General features: G+C 40.3%; 1 protein-coding gene and 1 long non-coding RNA gene across 2 annotated transcripts in view; one reads left to right on the forward strand and one right to left on the reverse strand.

Annotated features, from left to right (window-relative positions):
• The window catches only part of VDR (vitamin D receptor), a 60,056-nt gene that overhangs the window by 32,983 nt on the left and 1,229 nt on the right, over positions 1–25,844 (forward strand). The window contains exons 4-6 of the mRNA XM_044678471.1: positions 10,507–10,691; positions 11,225–11,339; positions 14,260–14,422. Of these exons, the coding sequence (XP_044534406.1) occupies positions 10,507–10,691; positions 11,225–11,339; positions 14,260–14,422 (463 nt within the window). The remainder of the gene's footprint in view (positions 1–10,506; positions 10,692–11,224; positions 11,340–14,259; positions 14,423–25,844) is intronic.
• LOC123249446 lies at positions 1,535–4,804 on the reverse strand. The gene is made up of 3 exons (XR_006506383.1): positions 3,460–4,804; positions 2,691–2,809; positions 1,535–1,792 (listed from the first exon to the last, which is right to left on the reverse strand). It is a non-coding gene; the product is annotated as an uncharacterized LOC123249446 (long non-coding RNA).

Raw genomic sequence — 25,844 nt, forward strand, 5'->3', positions numbered from 1 at the left:
CCCCAGTCTACAGTCCTACCAAGATTACTTGGTTTCCCGTTTCCCAACAGAGTAGATGTGGCCAGTTTGAAAGAGTTAAAGGGGTACCATAAGCAGAAGTGGGCAGAATGCTAATAGGAGAGCATGACAGTCTAACAATAGGGGAGACATTAGAAAACGATTTTTCAAAACAGGTGAAAGAACAAAAAGTATCGCGGTCTAGAGCCATTTTATGAGAAAAAGCTCCATTCCCTAAACAGCTTGTTCAGTGGGATGCCACAGTGCCTTAGGGACCAAGTAAGTGGCCAATAATCAATCTTTTATATTTACATATATACATGTCACAGCACAAAACAGAGCTGACACAAGGTAACTCTGCACAGGAAGGCACTCACTCCTCCAGAAGGTGTGTTTGAGCTGAATTTTCCCGGAATCTAAGGAGAGGTTGGAGCACATTCTATATAGGGGTGACACCTATGCAAGGGCTTAATTTAGCTTATCTGCCTTCAAAGAGTGAATACTCTAGTTGAGATATATATATATATATATAAAAGATAAACATTTCTCTACATACTAAATAATTCTTTATTATTATCAATGATGCTAATGACTATATTATATTATTTATATAATATAGTTCTTTCTTTATTATTATTCACAGTACTAATAGCACCTAGAATTTCTCTATCATCTCAAAGAGTTCTTAGCACCATACTATACTATGTGCTCTACTGCGTAAGAATATATCATTACCAATATATCCTGTGTTCCTAACGAGAAAGAAACTTTTAGCTTCTGTTTTCTTAGCGATAAAATGGAGATCATTCCTACTTGTAAACACCAGGTGGCATTGTTAGTCACTGATGTGATCCTACTTTCAGCCTGGTGGTCAGGAGGAAGTCTGGAGTAGTACCAAGTTCTCTGTGGTTCAGAGAGTGTGGATAATTTTCTAAACCCCAACTTTGACTCTCTCTGGTTGACTATGTCTTCTGATCATTCTATATATGGTTGTTTTCCAAATGAGGGCAGCTCTGAAACCTTTACTGGTTTTTACTTTACCTTTTTCTTGTATATTTGATTTATCTGTTGTAATACCCTGACTCCCCTGGATCCACTACCTGAAGGGCAGGTAGATTACATTTTACCCCCAGGCATTCTGTAGTACCAGGAGATTGAGGCTGCTGGGCAGAGAGGCAGGTGAAGTGAGGAATGTCCTCACCAAGTGTAGAGAGAAGGAAGGGAATGGCTTGAGTGCTCCATTCCCCTCCAGCTCTTCCACCTGTGAGCCACCCACCTTATCCCCTGTGTACTCCCATTGGGCTGCTGGGCAGAAGGATGGGTCATGTAAAAAAATGTCATCAGGCACGGTAGAGAGGTAGAAGGGAGTAGCTCTGCCCGAGCCCATCTTTGGCATCTGTGCCATCAGTTCACCCATCACTGGTCTAGGCTTTCAGCAAATAGCTCTAGCCTTCACTGATAATGTTCCTTCAGTAAAGGTATCCCCTTGTACCCCAGTGCCATTAGTTACTAATAGATAATATTTTGCACAGAAACATTTACTTCAAAATATATATATAAAATCACAAATTTACAAACTCACTCCCCTCAAATGTAAGGGGCATAATCCTCCCCTCCACACATCCTCAGTCTCTGGGGAGAAGGGGATAGAGCATGATCCAAAATCTCCCTTGGGCTTGAGTGAGTGTGGCTCACCTGGCTTCTCATATTTTCTATGCCAGATCCTGCCTACAATCCCGGCTCCAAGGTCACCATTGTTTGAATTCCCTGGTACCGTGGCGACCATCTTCAGCACCTGAAATCGAGGGGACAAATAACATAGAACAGAAATCAATACCCCCAGCCCCACTTCTTAGAGGAGGGGAAACAGGAACAGGAGTTGGAAGAATCCTTCCTTTCTCACTAGTTCAGTTTATGGTACCCAATTGATATGGGTGAACTGTGATCCTCACCCTCTGGACAAAGCAGAATTGCCAAAAAGAGTACAGAAGAGCGTAGCCAAAAAGAATGATTGGCTCCGTCTCACTAGTTTTAAAGACGAAGGCAGCCAGTCAAGAGATTTCATCCCCTACCATCCCAACATGGGAGGGGATACAGGCCTCCATGTTGGGCAATCTGGACATACTCCAAGGGTCCCTTGAAGACACCTTTATCTTGAGTGAACTGGGCACACTCAGATCAGCCCCTGTTACACTCATTTAATCCCCAGTCTATGACCTTGACATAATACAGGGCTCTGCCCTCCAACCCCCATCAAAACAATCAGAACACGCATAGCTTTACTCTTTATGTAAAAGCAATTATAATACATTACAGGGCATCTACCCACAGCTTTTTCTAGAATTGCCCCCAGTTCTCGGCAGGGTGTTTAAAGGTCCACTCCAAAAACAAGAGTCCTAGGAAAGGTAGAATTCCATTTGTTGAATCTACCTATAGCCAGTTTGCCTCCAAGCAGACAGTACAGGAATTTTTAAAATAGCTCCCTTTGAATGTTTGATCCATTCAGTAGATCCAGCCACTAAAATAAAGAATTCAGAAACTCTGGATCTTGGGACCTCCTTGCAGCGGGGCCCAGAACACGAGCTTATTATTAAAGAATGATAAGAGTTGAGAGAGGACACAGAAGCATTTAGCTGCGCCATGCTTAAAAAGGAATCCCTACCATGACAGACACAACAAGAGGGAGAACTTACAGTCTCTCAAGGTAGCTCCGTCGACTTTTGGAAAGCTCTCATTCTTAGGAAATTTTTCCTATCATCAAGCCTAAATTTGCTTCTTTGTAACTTCTGTCCATTGTTCCTGGTCCTGTGCTCTGGGGTCAAATAGATCAAATAGGTATGTTGGTGACAAGTGGGAATAAATTTGAATAATTAGTATAGGACCCCTGGAAGTTTTTAATGTCAAACAGGAGAGATTAGATTTACTCTCTAGAAATGATATACATAATAATATGACAAATGTAAAGTAATAATAATTATTAATAACATAAAATAGAGGATCACATAACTAGCATGATAGAAAAGTGCTTTTTAGAAATCCTTAACAACCCAAAAACCTCAGAAAAAAAAGAATTAAATGCCAAATATGGTATAACTAAAGCTGGGATATATAAGAAGAAACAGAAATCTCCCCATTGTGCTAAAAACCTCATGAAATAACATCCGAGAACTGAAACACTTCACCCTCTCACTCAGTGTCTCAACTTCCTCTCCTCCAACCCCTCAAACTCAAGCAAACTCACAAGCTTAAGATTCAGGGTCTGGCCTAGGGCAGTGACTCAACCTCAGCCTACTGCACCCTTCTAGAGACAATAAACATGGATTCTGCCCAGCCAAGCAAAGGAACGGAAGGAAGATGGAGCCTGCAAGATGAAGTAGAGAGCCACGGCTTCTGTCATCTGGGAGAAATAGCTCCCACTTAAATAGCCCTTTAGTTTTGCAAAGTGCTTATTACAAATCTTACCTCGTTTTATCCTCCCAGTGATCTTAGGAATTGGTTGCTGTTATTGTTATCATCTCCATTTCACAGATGAGGAAACTGAGGAAGATCGTTCTTAAAGGGATCTGCCCAGGGTTACATAGTTAATAAATATCTAGGCCATATTTGAACTCTGATCTTCTCGACTCCAAGTCCAGTGTTCTCTTCGCTGTGGAAAGAGGGGAGTGGATGCCAAGTTAGGGTCATGTCTCTCTACCCAAGTTTACTTTAGGCAAGGTTCTGGTTCAGGGAGACCCCATATTTCCTAACCCAAGGAAGCGAAGACAACATGCACACCCAGACTTGGAATCTGGATAGCAGTGGAAGGGGAAGGGAGCCAAAGAAGGATATCAGAAGCAACCAACAAGGGATACAAGAGAAATGTGGAAAGATCAAAGTTCAAGAGACACTTTCTGAATAAAAACCTAGCTTATAAATAGATAAAGCAATAGAAAGGACCTTAAAGACAGAAGGAAGAATGAATAAATCTCAAAGAGGGCCTAGAGCACAATGAAAACACATTCTGAAGGAAAATGAGTCAAAATTAACCAAAGGAAAGGAAGATTCTGCACTTACCAAAGATCAAACAGTAGGGAATAGGAGGAATCCATAATGGTTCAAAAGAGAAAAAAAATGATTAGAAGAAAGAAATTAACTCAGAAATCAGAGGTCTCTGTAAAGAATTTTAAAAACACAAAACACACAGTAAGAAAAAATAAATATGCAGTGAAGAACCTCCTCAAAGAAGCAGGGACTCAGAGAAAATGAGTAACAAAGTTAAAACTCAAAGAAATGCTAAAATGGAAGACAATTTGGTAGCGAAAAAGCAAAAGGGAACATAAACAAAAGCATATTTAAATCCTACATGAGCAAAGCAAGTGACCTTGTAAAAAGGATGTATAGAGACATCTTAAAATATTCCAAGTTTCACAAAGGAACATGGCAAATTGAAAGACCTGAATACAATATTGCAGGAAAAGTCCAAAAATGTTGTCCAGAATATTGTAATATAGACAGGAAAGTTCTAGTCAATCAAATACACATATTGTCACCAGAAAAATAAGACTATAGGACATGTAGTGCTAATATTTTCAAAATGTCAAAAACACATTTTGCAAGTATCCAGGAGAAAGCCCTTCATGTATGAAGAAAAAGTAATTCAGATAATCCAGAATTATTCCAGTCTTGAGAAATCGAAGGAGAAAATATAAGCAAAGGCTCTCAAATTCAATAACATACTCTGAAAACTTAACCCAATAGGTCAATAGAAACAGATTGACTTTCAACAATAGAGGTGTTTGAGATCTTCTTAGGAAAAAAGAAAGAAAAGAAAAGAAAAGAAAAGAAGAAAAGAAAAGGAAAGAAAAGGAAAGGAAAGGAAAGGAAAGGAAAGGAAAGGAAAGGAAAGGAAAGGAAAGGAAAGGAAAGGAAAGGAAAGGAAAGGAAAGGAAAGGAAAGGAAAGGAAAGGAAAGGAAAGGAAAGGAAAGGAAAGGAAAGGAAAGGAAAGGAAAGGAAAGGAAAAACCTCAGAAGTGAGCAAATTATTTGAGTTGCAATCACCTCTGAACAACAGAAACACAAGAAAGGATTACTGAAGTGGTAGATTGGGGTAAAGGTATACATGGTATCCCAAAATTGCAGCCAGGCATATGGATAGAATCTCATGTGTATGTGAGAAGGCAGAATGTATACTGAATGATAAAACAGTTAGGTGGATTCAGACTGGTTGAACAAGTAGAAAGGGATAGTATTAATTAATTAATGGATTGGTATCTACTCTTTTAGAGTCAATAAAGAAAATCTGGAGGATTCTATCTTTGGCCTAATTCTCTTCAATATTTTTAGCAGTAAGTTCAAAGGACGATAGCTATAGAGCTGGAAATGACCTCAGAAGCCAATTAGTCAGCCACTCATTTTACAGATGAGGACATTGACACCTTGAAAGACTTACATAAGGAAAACCAGTGCCAGAGGTAATATCTGAACCCCAGTTCCTATGACCCCACCCAAAAAAAACTGTACATTATGTCCCAGTCACTTAAATTCATAAATGTAACTGTTCAAAAACACAAAATATGAAAAGTTATCTACTTATGAATAACATAAATGCTATCTATACCTATCCTAATAATTGGAATAGTGGTATGAATATATATCAATATAATGACAAAATCTAATACTAATAAATCAAGGTTTAGGGATGAAGTTACTGTATGTTTAGCCAAGGCTAAGTAATCACCCCTCTCTTTACCTGCTATTAACTCATTTCCTTTTTGATTTACATCACAAGGTCTAAGGAAACCAAAGGGTATATTGCAATATTTCCTCCTAAATTGAAATACCCAGTTCTCATTCATTATATCTGGACTCCTATCCCAGTTTACAAGATAAACTGGAAAAACTTCTTTTCCCTAGAAAACTTTCTCTCTTCTTTCTCAAAACCTTTCATCTCATAGGCTTAAATAAACACTATTACTGTCTATTTCTCACAGCGTAAATATACAGACATTTATTAAAATATTTATTAAATATTTCAACAACAATGCTTTGCAGTTTGAAAGATCCCATCATAATGCCAACTCTGGAAACATGGTCCTGCCATTCAGTCTCTTTGACATGTTAAAAGTCTCTAAAATAACACTCTCCCAGAGATTCTATTCCTTCTTAAATATAATGTTAATACCAACCATAAGTCTCTGTAGGTGAAGCAGTTGAAGTATTGTTATAGTAATAAATATAAGATCCTGCACCTGGGTTAAAGCCATCAACTTACAGAATAAATAAAGAATGGGTAAAAATGGCCAGAAAGTAATTTATGTAAAAAAACCTTTAGATGAATCCTCTAAGTTCAATATGACTCAACAGTGTGATATGGCAGCCAGTAATGATGAGAATAACTGATATTTATGTAGCTCTTAAAGTTTTAAAAAGCTTTATATATTAAAAGATTTTTTATGTCAACTCTCTCACATATGACCAAACTTTTTAGCCTCCCGCCCCCTTTCTAGAAAAAATATTACTTAGCGCCCTGGAAATTAATTTTTTTAATGTTAATAGCAATTAATAGGAAAGATAAATGCACCTGTGGCCATCACCGCTTCCCTGGATTGCTGCAGCACCCACCAGGGGGTGGTAGCGCCCACTTTGGGAATCACTGACCTAGATGATCACTCCTCCCTCTGCTTCTACCTACTGGTTCATTTTCCTTGTTTCATTCTCTTTTCATGGTTCTAAAGTAATCTAGGGTGTGTTCTGATACATTAGATACTAAAAAAAAATCTCTCTCATTGATTAATCAATTAACTAAATAAGTGATATGCAAATGATTATTATTTATTTAATAAATTTGAGGGACCTCTTTCCCCACAAGCATTTATTCATATTTCTGTTTAAATAAGTCCCTTAATCTCCTAGACTTACTGGTCGTACAACTTATTAACAGCATAATAAACAATAAAGGAAAAACAAAAAGAATTTTTTTCAGCTGTGTATCGGCTGTGAGAAAGAGCCCATCACTACCATTACTACAAATCCTGACTTCTCCATCTTAAAACACCATTCCACTTTCTTAGGGCAGCCACTAAAGTATTCCGAGAATTCTCTTTGTAGTATTTTTTTTAAGTTGAGTTAAAACAATTCTCTTAGGGAAAAAGTTCTCTATTCTCTTCATCCTCTACTTTTGCGCCTTAGTGTCTACATTGTTGACGGTCTCTAAAGTATGACAATTAAACTACTAGTCTCTAAAGATTCTATCACCTCTTAAAGATACAGGGATGCTACCTATGATGTGTTATAGAACTAGATAAGGTTGGATTTTCCCTTGAAGTTCACTTGATAGAAAAACAACTAATGTAGTCTTCAACATTAATCTTAAGCTTTAATCAAAGAATATTGCAGGGGAATAATGGCTTTAATAAACTGTGTGCCAGTTGGACAACCTAAATTCCCGTAGTTCTTTTTTGAGGTGTTCTCAAAATATAGAGAACACAGAGCTATAGCGAATATAGAGAAATATTATAGAGAAAACGAGTGAGTGTCACAATTGATCTCAGACTAGTTTTGCAGCAATATATTTGAATCATATTGAACAAAAGATTGAATATATCACTGAACACTGTTGAGGACTATGTGCAGCCATCCAGCAATTGCCCCTCTGTGGGAGGCTTGGCACCTTTCAGGTTTGAGTCAGTTGTTTGAGTGTGGCTTCTATTCTGACGTGGGTGGGTGGGTGTGAAAAAGCCATCTTTTCCCATTTGTAATTCTCCTTACCTTCAGGCCTGGCTCTCTGTACACTGAGCCACCTAACTGCCTCCTTACTTTTGAGGGAAATATGGGATTCCTTTTTTTTTTTAATCCTTACCTTCCATCTTAGAACCAATTCGGTGTATTGGCGCCAAGGCAGAAAAGCAGTAAAGGCGAGGCGATGGGGGTTAAGTGACTTATCATACAAACTGTCTGAGGCTAGATTTGAACTGGGGAGCCTCCCATCTCAAGGCCTGGCTCTCTATCCACTGAGCCCCCCAGCTGCCCCTGAAATATGGAATTCTAAGGGAAATAAGACTTGTAGGCCTGAAGGAGCAGCTAGCACAAAGGCATGAAGATAGGAAATGCATTATAATATGCGAACAGTAATGAATCCAACCTAGATGAACTGTGTGGGAAATAATAGTATTATAGGAAAAACTCAGGGCAACTGAATTTGAGAGCGATGGGGCCCCTTAAAGGCCATCTTGTTCAAAGCGCTCAGTTTATGATGAGGAAACTTCATCCTAGAAAGGCTTAAGTGACTTTGTCAGGGTCACACAAAGGGATGAAAGCAGTTCACTTCCATTAAAAAAATAAAACCCCAACAACAATAAAAACCCTTTACTTTCTGTCTTAGAATCCATACTAAGGATCAGTTCCAAGACGGAAGACAGGCAAGGACTAGGCAATGAGGGCTAAGTCATTTGCTCAGAGTCACAACTAGGAAGTGTCTGAGGTCAGATTTGAACTCACATCCTCCTGGCTCCAGCCCTGGCTCTCTATCCACTGTGCCCCCTAGCTGTCTCTAACAAGCATTTTATTAAGCACTTTCCATGTGCTAAACACTATGTTTATCCCCAGGTTTGCAGAGACAAAATGAAAAACCATCTGTGCCCTCAAGGAGTTATTTTAAGGTGCTGGATGAGAGACAGAGAGAGAGGGAGGATGGGTGGGAGGGGGAGAGAAAGAGAAACAGAGAGGCAGAGACTGTGACAGAGAAGGAGATACACACACACACAGGGAGGGAGGGAGTGGGAGAGGGAAAGAGAAAGGCAGAGCCTAGAAACAAGGAGAGCACTGTAACCCAAGACTGGAATGTTAGTTGGGAAAGTAGAACACTTGACTGGGGGGAGAGGGAGGGAAGAGAAAAAGCATGGCCCGAGATCATGCCGAGATTAAGTCTACCCGAATATCAGAGATTTTAGGGATCACCTAGTCAAACCCCTGGTTTTACAGGTAAGAAAACAGACTCAGAGGTATGGTATGACTTCCCCAAAGTCATAGATAACTGGTATTTCTGCTCTTCCATCCGCCCTTGCCCAAGGCTCTAACCCAAGACGAGGCAACATGGACTTCTCATTCTGGGGTCATATTTGTGGCATTTGTCCAGGGTGTTTCTCTCACTTTTTCTGCCTTAATTTCTCACTTGAACTATAATCAGTCATCCTCACTGTGCCTCTCTGTAGAAAGCTTGGCACCTTTTGGCACTACGTAAGTCAATTATCTGAGCATGGCTTCTACCCAGGTCTGCATGGTTTGGGTATGAAAAGAACACTATTTTTTACTACCAATTTCCCATTTGTTCCTATAACTCTAGTCCCATGTCCTTCCACTTTCAAAGTCCAAGGTTCTCCCCAATTAGTCACCCCATCCTCTCCCAGTCTTTGCTGGGTCTTTTGTTCTAGGTGTTCCCAGAAGCCTGTCAAATGCCCTGTGCTCTCTGAAACTTGGAATTCCTCTCTCTCCTCTTGGACAACTCCCAAGTTCCATAGGCAGATATCCTGGCAGCACAAACACAGAGCAAGTACCTACAGGCTGTGGGCCCCAATGCCCAGTCCTGCTGTCAGCGTTCTACATGCCTCTGCCAGGCAGCATCCTTATTTGGTTCTTGTGCCAGGCCCTCCTGCTCCCAACTCTACCTTCCCAGTCAATAGCCTGAGCCGGGAACACCACCACCATGCAGAGAACCCCTAAAAGAGTTGGTCAAGGCCAGGTGCTGAAGACCAGGACTTCCAAGTGGATGATTTCATGGATAGCTACTGATATGATTGCCTTTTTCTACCCACAATACCTCAGATAATCTGAGACTACAAGTGAAGTCATTCAATACTTGGGCAGTCAAAGAGTCATGTATATTTGTGTGTGTGTGTGTGTGTGTGTGTGTGTGTGTGTGTGTGTGAAGCTGAGGGAACGGGGTGGGGTGTGTGTAGCAAATTGCAGGGAGGGTAGGGGTTGATGAGCAGCAATTTCCTGTGTCCTCAGAAAATTAGGCAGAAGGTAAGAATTTCTGAACTCAGGGTTGTGAGACGATAGAATCAAGGTGAGAAATGTTTTCTAGAGATTTCAGGACTCTCTGGCATGGCTGTGGTGTAGGAGGATGAATCTATTGTAGGGTGGGTGATGGTTGGGAGGGATGACCTGTTGATGCAGCCCCTGTAGTTAGGGCACTGACTTGAGCCCAGGATAGCAGTAAGCTGTTGTTTGAATAACTAAAAGAATAATAGTAGTACTTCCATTCTTAGCCCTCTTATCTCCTGTTTTCCACTCCCTTCTTCTTCTACTATGTACTCATTTTGACCATCTTTTTCTAGGAAAAAAAAAAGTTCAGCTTTTCAGATAGAAAGTTCAGTTCCCCTTTCATTTGTGGGTTTGAAGCACTAACTGGCAAAAAGTATCAATGACAAGTGAGACCTGAAGTAAAAGCATTCTTCCCTCCTCAGTGGGCCCAAGGGTAGATTAGAGAGTAGGGGATGCAGGTGCCAACTCATCCTTGCCTGGGTTCCACAGTCATCCTGACCGATGAAGAGGTCCAGCGGAAACGAGAGATGATCTTAAAGAGGAAGGAGGAGGAGGCGCTGAGGGACAGCCTGAGACCCAAGCTGTCTGAGGAGCAGCAGCATATCATCACCACCCTGCTGGACGCTCACCATAAGACCTTTGACCCAACCTATTCAGACTTCAGCCAGTTCCGGGTAGGACTGACATACAACCACTAGCCTAAGACAGACTAACCCTACCACCTGAGGACTATTGAAGTGCAGACATTGTTTGGGCGAGCAGGGAAGGGTCGGTTATCAAAGAGCCACTTGGGAAATTTAGTCATTCATGACAAAGAGCAGAGGATCCCTACTGGGTAGACCCAATCTCCTATGAGAGAGAAAAGAAACAAGGGACCCTCTCTTCCTACAGCAGTGATGGCGAACCTTTTAGAGATGGAGTGCAGGGTCCCTCCCCATCCCACCCTTGCCCCAGACATTGAAGAAAGGAAGCACTCCCAATGGGCTGCAGGGCGGAGGGTCTCAGGTGATGGGCTCGGCCTGAGTCCTTCTGGATTTCTAGTAATGAACTCTGGTGGACAACTGCAGGTTGTCCCTTTGGGAACATGTGCCATAGGTTTGCCATCCCTTTCCTAGTCATTGCAGCTATATCTGTCCAGAGACACAGACACAAATATAGGCCTAGAAAACTAAAATTGACACCTTTTTAATTTTTTTTTCCATTCCAGCCTCCAGTACGAGGGGAGGAAGGTGAAGGGAGCCATCTCTCCAGGTCATCCTCAGAGCATTCATCCAGTTTTTCAGAGGACTCCTTGACTTCGAATCACTACATAACTTCTCCAGGTATTATGAGACTCACTACTCTCAAGGATTAAGGGAGAAAGAGGTCAGAAAGTTTAGATGCTCCTTCTTACATTTGGAGCTCTTTCTTTCTTCCTGAGCACCTGGTTCAGCAAATGTGGTGAAGGTCAGAATAGATGTGAAGGTGACTCTTTGTACCCAGAACCTAACCACAGAGCTAGAGTGTGACCAGGATATGGATCCCTAAGGACAACCCTAGCCCTTTGAGCAGTACTTTGAGTGTGAGCCCATTGGGAACTAAAGTCATCTAGTCCATTCTCTCACCTCCTAACTCTGATCTGATCCTATATCAGTCTAGCACCAGAACTGAGGTTTAGATCAGCTCCCTCCAGGAGAATGAATATATCATCATCTTCTCTGCTCTTCATTGTTTTCTCCTTATCTTCATCCTCCCTCTGGTCTTATTCTCCATAACTTGCTACTGCCTACTCTCTAGAAAGAGTTCATGAGAAGGCAAGACAAAGTTTCCTGTGGAGACCAAAACCAATCTGAAGTAACTCTGCAGATATTCTTTCTTATCCTCCAGGCTTATATGATGACCACAATTTTTTTAGTTATCCGAGATAAAATCCAGTTTGGACAGAAATGGAGCCCCCTTGAAGATGTCTCCCACTCTCTTTTCCATCTTTCTCTGACAAAGAAATGACCCTTATCCTTGCCAAAGCCAGCCCATTTATATGCAAACTTGATCCCTTCTCCTCTAATCTCCTTCAGTATATTGTATCCTGTCACTCCCTCTTTTTATATCTTTAACTTCACTAGTTCCTCCCCTACAATCTTCGAATGTGTCTACATCTCCCTGTCCTTAAAAAAAAAAAAATCTTTACTAGATCCTTCAAGTTATTCTCCTCTCTCTCTCCCTCTCCACCCCCTATCCTTGCCCCCCCACCTCCCTTTCTAAGCCAAACTCCTTTAAAAAGGAGTCTACACTGATTGCTTCTACTCCTACTCCTTTCCTTTTCCTCCTCAACATTTTGCAATCTTTCTTCTGGCCTCATCATATAAATACAAAAAATAATAAAGGCTGTTATAATAATATAAATTAGTATTTTAATTAAAGCCATGCTGATAGATAACTCATTAGACCACGCGCTTGTAAGAATTCAAAATTTGGGCCCAGTCATTATTACCTCTTCCTCAGTCTGTTGGCCAAGAGCCCACTCCCCCCTAACCCAGGAGATTATAAACTCTTCCCTTCGTGGAGAGGTAGGTGTCCCCACGCCCAAAGAACCAGAACCGGAAACCCGTTGGACCACGGGAAATGTAGTTTGATAATTTCCCCGTGTCCATAGAAAATACATATATATACTTAAAGATGACATCTCCCAAATTTCACTTTTACAATCATTCAGTGGAAATTAATGTCTACAGCAGTGATGGGCAACCTTTTGAGCTTGGTGTGTCAAAATTTGCCAAAAAAATGAGCATAACTCGGGTGGTGTGTCACTTCGAGAAAAAAAAACCATAATTTTGTGATTTATAGTTTAAATAATAACGTATAATTATAATATATAACTGTATTTAATAAACCAAAATAGGTAAATTAATATAGGTAGGATTGTCATCTATAGTGCACAGAGTGTCTGCACTACACTACAGTAAGTGTTTCATCCTCAGCATACGGCCCCAAACTTCTCCGCATGTCATCGAAAATGACTATGCGTGTCAGTGGTGACACTCATATAATATCACCAGTCTACAGGGATCTCTTAATGGCATATTTGATGGTCTTTTCTCAGTCCTCATATTTCTAGATCTCTCTGCTCCATTTAACACTGCTGACTAACTGCTCCTCCTGGATAATCGTTCTTCTCTCTGTTTTCATGGCACTCCTCTCTCCTGGTTAGCTTCCTACCTGTCTAACCATTCCTTCCTTCATTCATTCATTCATTCCTGGCCCATTCATCATCCACTTCATTCTGCTCAACTGTGTCGCTGTTCTGGACCCTCCTCTGTATATAGTCTTTCTCTCCTGGTAACCTCATAAGATCTTGTGATTTTAACTATTATCTCCATGCAGATAATTCACAGATAGATGTGTTTATGTCTCTGTGTAGCTACATACACTCTATGTGTGTTTGCATATATATGTTTTTCTGTATATCTAAGCCCAGATTTCAGTCCCATATTGTCTATTGGAAATTTCAATGCTCCTCTACTCCTCACTCTCCCTTACTTGCATATCCAATAAATTGCCCGGCCTTAATGTTTCTACCTCCTCAACATCTCTCACATCAGACTATTTCTCTCTATTTGCACAGCTATCATCTTTGTTTAGACCCTCTTCACCTCTCACTTAGATTATTGAAACAGCTTCCTAATGGGTCTCCCAGCCCCAAGCCTCTCACCACTCTAATCCGTGCTCACACACTACAGTGTAGATTTGACCGTGTGATTCTCTCGCTCCGTTAACTCCAGTGGCTCCCTATTGCCTTTAGAATAATATATAAACTCTTCAGTTTCACTTTTATAGCCCATCATAGCCTGCCTCCCATATTTGAACTTGTCTTTTCACCCTCACAAAGTGTCCTCTCTTTCTTAAATATAACACTTTATCTCCTGTCCCAGTGCCTTTGCAATGGCTGTCCAATATGCCTGGAATTTACTCTCTCGTCTCTTCTGCCTCACTCAATTCTGAGCCATCTCGTATTTAGCTACTTCAAATATATTTGGATTAAGATCACTTTATGCTTTTGAACATTTATAATGTATTTGTTGTCTCCCCTGATAGAAAGTAATCTCCTTGTGAGTAAGGATTGTTTCATTCTTTGTATTTGTATCCCTCCCTAGCACAGTGCCTGATGCATATAGGGGCTTACTAGATGTTTGTTGATTGATTGATGATAAAATAAAATGCACAGCTACAGGATGAGGACCCAGCCATCTTCTTTCCTCACCTCAGACACTAGGGAGCCCTTTTCCAACCTGGTGCTAAATGAGGATTCTGAGGATCCCTCTGTGACCCTGGACCTGTCCCAGCTCTCCATGCTACCCCATCTGGCTGACCTGGTCAGTTACAGCATCCAGAAGGTTATTGGCTTTGCCAAGATGATTCCAGGATTCCGGTAAGAAATTGTTTTCATCTAAGCTTCATATTCTTTTAACGCAAAACTTTAACATAGAATGACCGTCAGTTTCTGTCCCAGTCTGATGGCATTTTTAAACAAGGGGAGAGATGGGTTACTAGCATAAATGGTATAGATTGAATGAAACTTGAACAAATAACTATATAATGTCGAACTATATACGAGAAGCATGCTTTTGGGTCCCTGTAGAAGCCAGTACTGACTTTCCTTTTCTTCTATGGAGGTGAGAGTCCATTTAAGGAAAAACAACAACAAATTAGAGTTAAAAGGGACCTTAGCAATTATCTAACCCAACTCTTTCATTTTACAAATGAGGAAGATAAGGCCCAGAGAGTTGAAGTAATTTGCCCAAAGTCACCCAAAAAACTGGCAAAGAAGCCTGGTTCCTACTTTCCCATTCTTTCCACCCAATCACTCTTCAACTCCCTTAAAAACTTAGCAGATTCATTCACAAGTTCATCTCATAAAGGCCTTTTAAAAAAGACTGTATGGGGGCAGCTGGGTAGCTCAGTGGATGGAGAGTCAGGCCTAGAGACAAGAGGTCCTAGGTTCAAATCCGGCCTCAGCCACTTCCCAGCTGTGTGACCCTGGGCAAGTCACTTGACCCCCATTGCCTACCCTGACCACTCTTCCACCTATCAGTCAATACACAGAAGTTAAGGGTTTAAAATACAAAAAAAAAAAAAAAAAAAAAAAAAGACTGTATGTCTTGCCATACCTTTACCTGAGAACCATATACAGTTGACCTAAGTCTTAAATTGAAGATGATTTCAAAATGTTGTGAGAGTTAGAGCTTTATGAGTAACTTTGTTGTAGTTGATTAGTTTTGTAGAGAGCTTCTTGGCATCTGTTGTTCAGGCTAGTAGGGCTCTAGTTAGCTTCAGGTAGAAACAAATTTGGAACTACAGTGGACTTCCCTTTGGCATCTACCAGGTTCTTTGAGATTAATGCCTTCTTAACATCAGAAGTGACTGATAAACTGCTGTTTCACCAACATAGTCACAGTCATTGACCAATCAGTGCAGAGTTTTTCCCAGTTATTCTCCAGTCTGTCTTAGTCAGCATCATTTTATTTTACATCCTCACCAGCTGAAAAACTAATAGCTCTCTAACCCTTTAAAAAAAAAAAAGTCAGCAAACTCCAAAGCATTGCCACCATGACATATCTGACAAAAACTGATGAAATGTTACTAAGATCTTACATATCAAAATATGAGGTGAAGATATGAGAAATTCCCCCCTTCTAGTACTGAGCAGAAGTGGGGACCCCATAGACATATAGAAGTGCATATATTATTAGGGTTTTTCAAAATATTGATCAGTTTTACTGATTTTTTTCTTCTTCTTTTTCATTTTTATTATTTAAAAATTATTTATTAGATAGAATGTTTTTTTCTGGGATGGGAAGGAGGTAAAAGGGGAAACAGGCTATACAAAACAAAAGATAGCAATAAAATGTATTTAATTTTTTAAAAGAATATCTTATTTTAATACTTTTTAAAATTGTGGATTAATAAGTATCCCCTCCATGACTTAATAGGTGATTTTGTATAAGTAACTGTGGCCAACTCAGATGGTGAACCTCCCTGAACAAAGCTAAACTGGTCCTCAGACAATAGATATATTGCCCATCATGAGATTTATGGAACCTTTCCATCTTGAATGGACCTTTCAGAGCTTACACTCTACTGGTGCATCTTCTGAGAGCCCAGGATCACCTCCATGCCACAGCAGAGTATCACAATAAAATGTTATTATTATTTTTTAAACCTTTACCTTCCATCTTAGAATCAATACTGTGCATTGGTTCCAAAGCAGAAGAGCAGTAAGGGCTAGACAAATAGGGATTAAGTGACTTGCCCAGGGTCACACAGCTGGGAAGTGTCTGAGGCTGGGTTTGAACCCAGGACCTCCTGTCTCTAGGCCTGGCTCTCAGTCCACTGAGCTACCCAGCTGCCCAGTAAAATGTTATTTGTTAAGTGGCACAGTGACTAGATCACTAAACTTGGAATCAGGAAGACTTGAAGTTCAAGTCTGACCCCAAATACTATGTATATGCACCTGCGTAAGTAATTTAATCTTTCTGTACCTCAGTTTTCTCATCTGTAAAATGGAGTATAACATTTATGGTAAAATGGTTAATAACAACACCCAGAGGATAAAATGAGTTAATACTTGTAAAGTGCTTTACAAACTTTAAAGCCTATTATTATAAAAAAGAGCATCATTATATTCAAAAAGAGTTAACACAGCAGGGATTAACAGTTATAGCAATCATTCAGCAGGGGATTGGGATTATGTCTCTGCCACATACCCGGGATGTGTCCACTTGGAATTGGCAAAGAGCTTTTTGTTTTGTGTCCCACAGCTTGTAAATATGGTGTAGCATAGCACTAATATTTGTTTTGTGTAAACAAATAAGAAAAACATAAGCAGTACAATGTGGCTCTTTTCTACACTAGAACAGAATTCCATTTTAATGAAACTTAATTATAAGTAGGATAGTTCTAATTAAAATGAGAAACCACCTTGTATGCAGAAGTAGTGGAAACTAGAATCATTGCAGTGAAATTCTCAGATTCTGACTCCCTATTCACTGCAGTGGTTCTCAGTGGCCTTAGTCTCTTTTTTTCTAGACCCCAGAAAAAAAAAAAAAAAAAAAAAAAAGCCCTAATTTTTTTTTTCAGTTTTCCCTGAAGCTGGAGTGCACAGCTGAAATGGCCAGAGAGAATTATTTGTTGGCAAATTCAATATATGTCTCTGTAGTAGAAGTTATCACTTTTTTCTATTTTAATTTTAATTTAATTTAATTTTGCTGCTAAATGGCTTTTTTTCTAATTTTAGAAAGAAAAAAATTACCTCCTTCCCTTACCATCCTTGGCAAAAAAAAAAAAAAGAAAGAAACAGAAACCAAACACATCTCTTTAATTGCTTTTCAGTATTTTTAGATCTTCATGAAAAATATCTCATTTTAAAACCGAAAGAGTCCAAAGGTTTGTCCCATTTGAGGATTCTTGAGCCAAGCTTTGCTGCTCAGTTTCCCAGTGAAAAAGCCCAAGGCAATAATCGGAGGGTGACACCATAAGGCAGATGCCACTGAGATACTTCTGTGCACTTGTCTACACCTAATCAAATATTTCGGGTGTCATTGGCTAGCTGGAAAAGACAAGGAAGAAGTTGGGGAAATTTTTTTTTTTGTATTTTTTTTTTAAACCCTTGTACTTCGGTGTATTGTCTCATAGGTGGAAGAGTGGTAAGGGTGGGCAATGGGGGTCAAGTGACTTGCCCAGGGTCACACAGCTGGGAAGTGTCTGAGGCCGGATTTGAACCCAGGACCTCCTGTCTCTAGGCCTGGCTCTCAATCCACTGAACTACCCAGCTGCCCCCATGTTGGGGAAATTTTAACATTAGCGTTAGATTGGAAATCAACTCCTGCCACTTCTCTGGGCTATATTTTACTCGTTAGTAAAAGTGAGAGTTAGACTAGGTTAGGAGCTCTAACCTAAAGCCCCCGTCAGGTCTATGGATAGATTTCAGAGGAGGAGGTTGTGAACCTGAATGTGGAAAAAGTATACCTTTATTTTCACTAATTGAAAAGTAACATTTCCTTCAATTGTGAATATAATATTATTTTGAAGAGTCCATAAGCTTCGCCGGCCTGCCAAGGGGGTCCATGAGACCCACAAATGCATAACCAACTTGGAGTGAGAGCTCAGTATGGGCCTAGAACTTAAGGATCTTAAAAAGTGTCTTCCTCTGAACCAGGGCCAATGTTTTGTTTTGTTTTGTTTTGTATTTTTCTCACTGCAGACCAAGTCTGCCTAGGCAAGTGCTTTCTGGAAGGACAATGGTATAACTTGTGCCAAGGTCCAAGGTGGTAAAGATCAGGGTGAAGACCTCAGGGCCCAGGTGGGACCCACGTGGGGTTGGGCAGGGCAGGCAGTTTCCCAGCAACCTGGTTCTTCTGGTTTATGAGCTTGGGGGTTCTGTTATTCCAAGAACTGAGGGAACAGTAGCTTTATCCCTTGCAGCTTTGATCTTGGTGCCCAGCAGTGGGGGTGGAAGGTGGAAGGTTTAGAGAAAGAAGGATGAGACTATTATATTGAATAGGTGAGGGCTGGGAGAATAACTAGGAAACTCCTACATTCACACGTGACCAATTTAGAGTGGGAGCTAAGCATGGCTGGCCTCAGCCCTGTGTCTGGCTCATGGTTGGTGTTTGTTAACTGACTGTTCCTCCTCAGCCTCTAGGCTGTGCCCTAAAAGGCGTAAAAGTCCTACAAGTTGAGTAGGAAGGAGACACCATAAGGGAATCACTGCTGGGATACCAAAAGAGAGCCTAAGTATCTCGAGCATCCTTTGGGCTGAAACCTCAAGAGACGACAGAGCCTTCTGCTGTCTGGCCTTGATAACCTTCTTTGTCCAAGAAATGGCGACTCAGTTGAAGTCCAGAGGGTCCAGTACTTCCAGGGTTCTTTGAGGATCAGGCTGGATAGGGGCCAGGCCCTGCTGGTGGAAAGGGGAGACAGGAAAATGTGAAGGGAAAGGCTGAGTTCTGAAAGGGTGGGGAAAGCTACTCCTAAAACTAGAAGCCCATTCCAAGAAACTCTTCAGAATATGGCCCACACCCTGGCACCACCAGGTGTCCCAACTGGAAGATGTTATTGCCAAACACTTCAAATATAAGGGGTGTGAGCCGGTGTATAGTTAAAGGACTGATAGCACTAGTCTCATTGATTCATAAAATGTTAGAGCTGAAAGTCCTGATTTGAATGACATGTAGAGATTTTATTTGCCTTTTTAGCAATAAGGGACTTTTAACAACACGTTGTTTAGGCCACTTGTCTTTAGGTCATAAAAAGTACTTACTCTTGGTGTGACGATTGGTAAAAGCCCAAACTGTATATGGCTAATTACCAGCTGAAAAGAAGACAAGTGGATGCTAATTAGTATTCTTCCAGTCTAGTTGCCCCTGTCCCAAGGCTGTGGTCATTCTCTACCTTGTTATAATAGAAATCATTCCCACTCGCCCCTCTTTTTTTGTATCTTGCTTTTCCTAAGTTCTTGAAGGAATGAGGAATGGACCAAGCTAAACCGAACCATCATTTACCTTTGTAGTTTTCAAAGGTCTTTTGATTACTCAGACTTAAGGCAGGCTAGTAGGACCTGGTCTCCCTCTTCTCTTGAAATGTCTTTCTTCCCCTTTTTCTCTCCTCTCCTTTTTGGCTTTATTTCCTATCAGGGGGTCTTTGGATTCTCCTCATCTTTTTTTCTGAAATTGCATTTCTAGGAAAATTTTGTTGGAATCATAGGAAACAGTAGCTTCCCTGCTCTAGTATTGGTCAAGTCATTCCCAGATCACATTTTGAAGGGCATTGACCCACTGAACTCATCTTCTGAGAAGAAACTGAATGATAATCATGTAATAGGGTAAGGGAAATAAATTAGCCTAGAGAAGATCAGATTTGGAAGGGAGTGGCATTTGGGAATATGTCATCAAGTAGTTTAAGGTGAGTAAGGACTGATAGAGAAGCAATACCTCTTGGAGACTGTGAACCTCCTTCCACTTGTGTGTCTTCCCATCCTCATACTAATCAATCACCAATACACAGGAACATGGTATCTCTACCTCTCACCTCCTCTTCTCTTTTGCTATCCTCTTCCATCCTATCCCACTACCTTCCACTGCACTCTCTGGAATTCCCATTCAAAAGTGAACAAACTCCTTCAGTTTGGACCATCTTATACATTCCTTCAATCTTCTTGTCCTCACTAAGACTTGACATCTGGATGATGACACTGAGTGATGTCACCTCATCATCACTGGCAGTACCTTTGCTTGTACACTTCCTCCCCCTATCTATCCACTAACCTCCTCCCACCACATACACACTGTTCCTGAGGATGGAGTGGGATGGAGCAGGGGAGTGGAATTAGAATATTTCCAGATTCCCCTTTTAACACAATCACTCAACAACTCCTTTGAAGTTCACTATTAACATTTTTCATCCAATCTTGATCTTAGCAACTTAGCTCCCAGATCATTCTTCCTCCTTTCTTGAGGGGTTTGGCACCTGGTTAACTTCTTTCTCTCCTCAACTTCTACCCTTTACACTAGGGGATTTGAGCATACACACTGATATTCCCTCAAACTCTCTAACCTCCCATTTCTTCAATCTCTTTGAATCCCATGACCTATTCCTTTACTCCACCTCATTCACATAGGAGGATAGATGGTTACACCCTCAATCTCACCATTACTCATGGGTTAGTTTACTTCCTTAATTAAAAACTCTTGACATTCCTCTTGAGTCTAAATGACTAAATATCTGTCATCTAATCTCTCCCCATGCTTCAACTCTCCTAAACCTTTTCTTCATCCTCCAATCCCTCCACCCCTTGGTTTTTCCTCAGGCCATTTGCTCTTTAATCTCAACCCTATTGATTCAATATCCTGTCCTCTAGTCTCAAATACCTCATCTTATTGTCCTATTCTGATCATTCCTCAACAAATATCAACCTTGAATTATTCTTACCATTTGCCTCTTCGACTCTTACTCAGATGCTGCCAATCAGGGCTGGAGGAAGCCAGATATCCATGCTGATTGGGTATATTTATGATAACTAGCTTCAGCTGGGCCTTCACACGAACTACAAGGCAATTTGTTTATTCTTCTCCAGTTATTCCCTATCTCACTCTCTACAGAAGCTATTTCAAACTTTCTTTTCTCTCCTCAAGCTTCCCACACCTTTTTTCCTACCCCTTTTTCCCTATCAGTTGAGGGCCTTCCCTTTTACTTTACAGATAAAATTGAGACCATTCAACATGAGATCCCTTCTTTTCTCTCGTCTTCGTATCAAAACCCCTTGACATCATCCCATACGTTCCCCATTTCCCCTAGTCTAAGAGAAGGAGGTGACTCTTCCTTGCCCAAGTCAACTTATGTACACATACCATTAATATCACGTCCTTTCATCTTTTCTAGTACATGTCATCTGCAATTATCCCCCTTCCCTTCTCTCTCCCAGTATAATGGTTCCTCTCCTACTGCTTCCAAACATGCCCAAGTCTCTCTCATCCTTAAAAAAAACTTTCACCTAAGTCCTGCCATCCCCTTAAAAGATCATTCTCTATCTGACCTTTCTCAGCCTGACTGTGAAAAAGCTGCCTACATTCATTACTTTCTTTTCTTCTCTTCTTACACTTCAACCATTAGCCATTTAACTCTATGCCTGATCATTCATCTGAAACTTCTCTCTCCAAAGTTACTAAGGGTCCACTAAACACCAAATCAGGTCACCTTTCTCAGCTCCTCATCTCTGTTGCCATATCTTCTCATTTGACACTGTTGACTGCCTGGATGCTCTTTGTTTTTGTGATACTCCTATTTCCTGGCTCTCCTCTTACTTGGCTGATGGTTCCTTTTGACTCCTTTGCTGGCTCACCATCTATATCATGTCCCTAACTATGGGTGCTTCCTGTCCTGGGCCCTTCTCTTCTCTTTTTGTATTAAATTTCTGGTTGATTAAATTAATTAACATGAGTTTGACCATCATCTTTTTGGAAATGACATATATGTGTGTATCTATATGCACCTATATGTGTATGTATAGGAATATGTGTGTGTGTTCTAGCCCCAGTCCTGAACTTCATTTCCAGTTCACCAGTTGCCTATAACTAAATATTGGAGACATCTTCAACTCAACATGTCTAAAAGTCATTATCTTTTCCACACAATTTTCCTATTTCCATCAAAGGTATCACTATTCCTCTAGGCTGTAACCAGTCTTATCAGTCTTGCCATTTCTGCCTCCTCCTCCTTGTATCTTATATCTATGCCTTCTCTCAATTATCACTTTAGTTCTTTGTCATCTCTCACCTAGACTACGGCAATAACCTCTAAAAACTACTCTTCCTTTCTTAAGACATTCCACACATCAGTTCATTCTACATGCTGCTATCAAAGCAATTTCTCCACTATTTAGTGGCCCCGTATTACTTCTAGAGTAATAATAAAGTAGAGCATATAGGTAGATAGTGTTTGTTTTGAATTCAGGGAAGTGCTATTTGGAAGTGTCTAGCAGACTCCCTATGGACACGTGGGGGCTTTGAGACCACATATTCCATGAATCCAATGGGTTTTCCGGTTTCCGGTTTTGGGTGGGGGGACGTCAGACATCCCCCAAGCATAGGACAGTTTCAATTCGGAGGAGGGCCTAGAGAAGCTCTCTTGGGCTTCCAGGTTAGCTGGCTGGCGTAGGAGAAAAAGGAGGATGGGCTCCGGCGGTAAATTTAAACGATAGTCAAGCGTGGTCATATTTATATACATATATATATATATATGTATATATATATATATATATATTTTAACACTATGACCATGGCTTTAATTAAACTACTAATTTCTCTCATTATATCAGTCTTTATCATTTTTAATCTTAACAGTAGCAAGGTGGATAGAATATTGGGCCTGAAGTCAGGAAGACTTTCTGAGTTCAAATCTGGTCTCGGACTCTTACTAGCAATGTGACCCTGAGCAAGTCACTTAACTCTGTTGGCCTCATATATAAAATGAATTGGAGGGCAGGGCAGCTGGGTAGTTCAGTGTAGTGAGAGTCAGGCCTAGAGATGGGAGGTCCTAGGTTCAAATCCAGCCTCAGACACTTCCCAGCTGGGTGACCCTGGGCAAGTGACTTGACCCCCATGGCCCACCCTTAGCACTCTTCCACCTATGAGACAATACACAGAAGTTAAGGGTTTAAAAAAAATGAACTGGGGGAGAAAATGGCAAACTATTCAAATATCTTTGCCAAGAAAACCCCAAAATAGAGTCACAAGAGTTGGATATGACTAGAATGAAACAACAACAACAACAAAAATAAGCCCCCTTTTAGCTTTTAAATCTCTTTACAACCTGGTCATACTCTTACTTGGCATTATTATCCCTGCTAATATCTGTGATGTAAGCAAAGTGACCCATTCTCATGACATTCTCCCATCTCTGCACCTTTGCACTGGCTATCTCTCATGCCTAGCATGCACTCCTCCCTCCTCAGAGCTTCACAGAATCCCTCTCTTCCTTCAGAACTCAGACTTTGCCATGAAGCCTTTTCTGACCTCCCCACCACATAACTGTGCTTTCCTTCCCAACCACATTTAATGATTTTGGGTTTATTTGTAATTATCCTCAGTAGATATCATCTGCCTGTAGTATCTACATTTGTTATCTCCCCCATGTTAAAAGCAGAGATTTGTTCATTCTTTGTATTTCTGTTCCCAGCACCTAGCCCTGGACCTGTCATGTAACAGGTACTTAACGTGTAGATGGATTGGCTGAAAATTGGGAACATTCACTCTTTGTCGCTCTAGGTATAAGAATTTGGCAGCTGTGACAGGTGACATGGAGCAGAGATAATGTGCTGGATCTAGAGTCAGGAATACATGGCTTCAGAGCCCCGCTCTGATCCTTACTGTCCCTATGTGATAATGGACAAATCACTTAACCTCTCTGAGATTTAATTTCTTCTTCTGTAAAATGGGGGTAATAATACCTGTAATGCCTACCTTAGAGGATTGGTATGAGGCTCAGGGAAGATTATACATGTGTGTATATAATATATAAAATAATAGAATATATAGAATATATAAAAATAACAGAATATATAAAAAGTATTAGAGAGATCACCTAGACCAAATCTTAACTCTGTTGCCAGGTTGAAGCAGCTAGGTAATTTGGTGATAGAATGCTGGAGTAAGGAAGACTCAACTCCTTGAGTTCAAATCTGGCCTTAAATACTTACTAATTGTGTGTCTCTGGGCAAGTTACTTGGCCCTGTTTGCCTCCGTTTCCTCAAATATAAAATGAGCTATAAAAAGAAATGGCAATGTATTGCAGTACCTTTGCCAAGAAATGGGGATCCAAAAGAGTTGGACACAACTGAAATGACTGACCAACAATAACTAAAAATGCCAGGTTATCTAATATGTAGTCTAATATGTAGTCCTACAGCCAGCTTACTTGATCCAAAGGTTTGGCCTGCCTGATATTTTTATTTTAGACAATGTTTTACCTAATTATCTAACACACCTGATCTGTTGTGATGATATGGGTCCTGAATGATGGGTAGGATTTCTGCCAGTTGATTTGGGGGAAGGGAAGGGAAGGAATTCCAGTCAGAGAAAATCACATGAAATGAGGGGACTGAACTAGATGACCCCAAAACATAGCTTGCTTGCAAAATGTAGATAAGAACAGAGATAGGAAAGAAGGAAGGTAGGGGAGCCTTTTCTTCCTCCTCACCTTGGGGGTGGGGGGGGGAAGGAAAAAGGGGGAGAAAACAAAAATCTAGAAAATCTACATACTCTGACTATTCCAGGCTGACTACTGTCCTGCCAGGTCAAGGTAGTAACTCAGAGCAAAGGAGTTAAGAACTTACCATATTATTTAACATGCTATTAAATCAATGTATGAATACATAGAAACCCCCCCCCCAGCCTCGGACTGCCTGTTGCTACAGATTCTGCTGTGACAGGTTTAGCTGGCTCAGAAACTTTAAGAGATGGAAAATTTTTGAAAAATTACCTATTCTGACTTCCTGACCTTAGGCATGGATCCCTGTGCTACATTTCTGCCTCCACTTTAATGGCACCATGTTACTACTACTTGCCTCCTTAATTATAGATAGATACTTAATTCTAGATTATCTTGGTTTGGTTTGGTTTGGTTTGGTTTTATCACCTAATAGTTTCACTTATATTAGTCTTGCTTTATATGAGGGACTATATTATGGAAAGAACATTGGAATAGGAAATAGGTTTTTGCCCTAAATAAATAAATAAATAAATAAATAAATGAATGAATGAATGAATAAATAAATAAGTAGATAAATAGATAAATAAATAAATAAAACAAAACAAACAGAAACAAAACAAACAATATGGGAAGACACTTTTTCTCCCATAACTCACTTTTGAAAGTTAGAGTCCACAGATAATGGAACATTGCATATAATGTCAAATATCTTTAATGCATTGATTGGTTTTGCTGAATTTTATCTTCCTCTTTTTAAAAAGTTCTTTGTTATAAGGGACAACTTTCTGGAAAAGGAAATATATGCAGGGGGAACTCTAGGCTATGTCAAAACAAAAGATAATAATAATAGCTAACATTAACATAGTGTTTATTATGTGCCAAACATCATGATGTCAAAAAGAAGACAATGAAAATGATGAGGACAACCAGTTAAGTTCCATTTCTGGTACTATCGATTACAGTGTTTGAGCTTGGGAAAATCATTCATCCTTTAAAGTTCCACATCTGTTAAGACAGTGAATTCATTATTTACTTCATGTGATCATTGGGGAGCTGAGATCAGACGCATTGTACAATAAGACTCTTTC

The sequence above is a fragment of the Gracilinanus agilis genome, chromosome 5, assembly GCF_016433145.1.
Source record: "Gracilinanus agilis isolate LMUSP501 chromosome 5, AgileGrace, whole genome shotgun sequence".
Lineage (NCBI taxonomy): Eukaryota > Metazoa > Chordata > Mammalia > Didelphimorphia > Didelphidae > Gracilinanus > Gracilinanus agilis.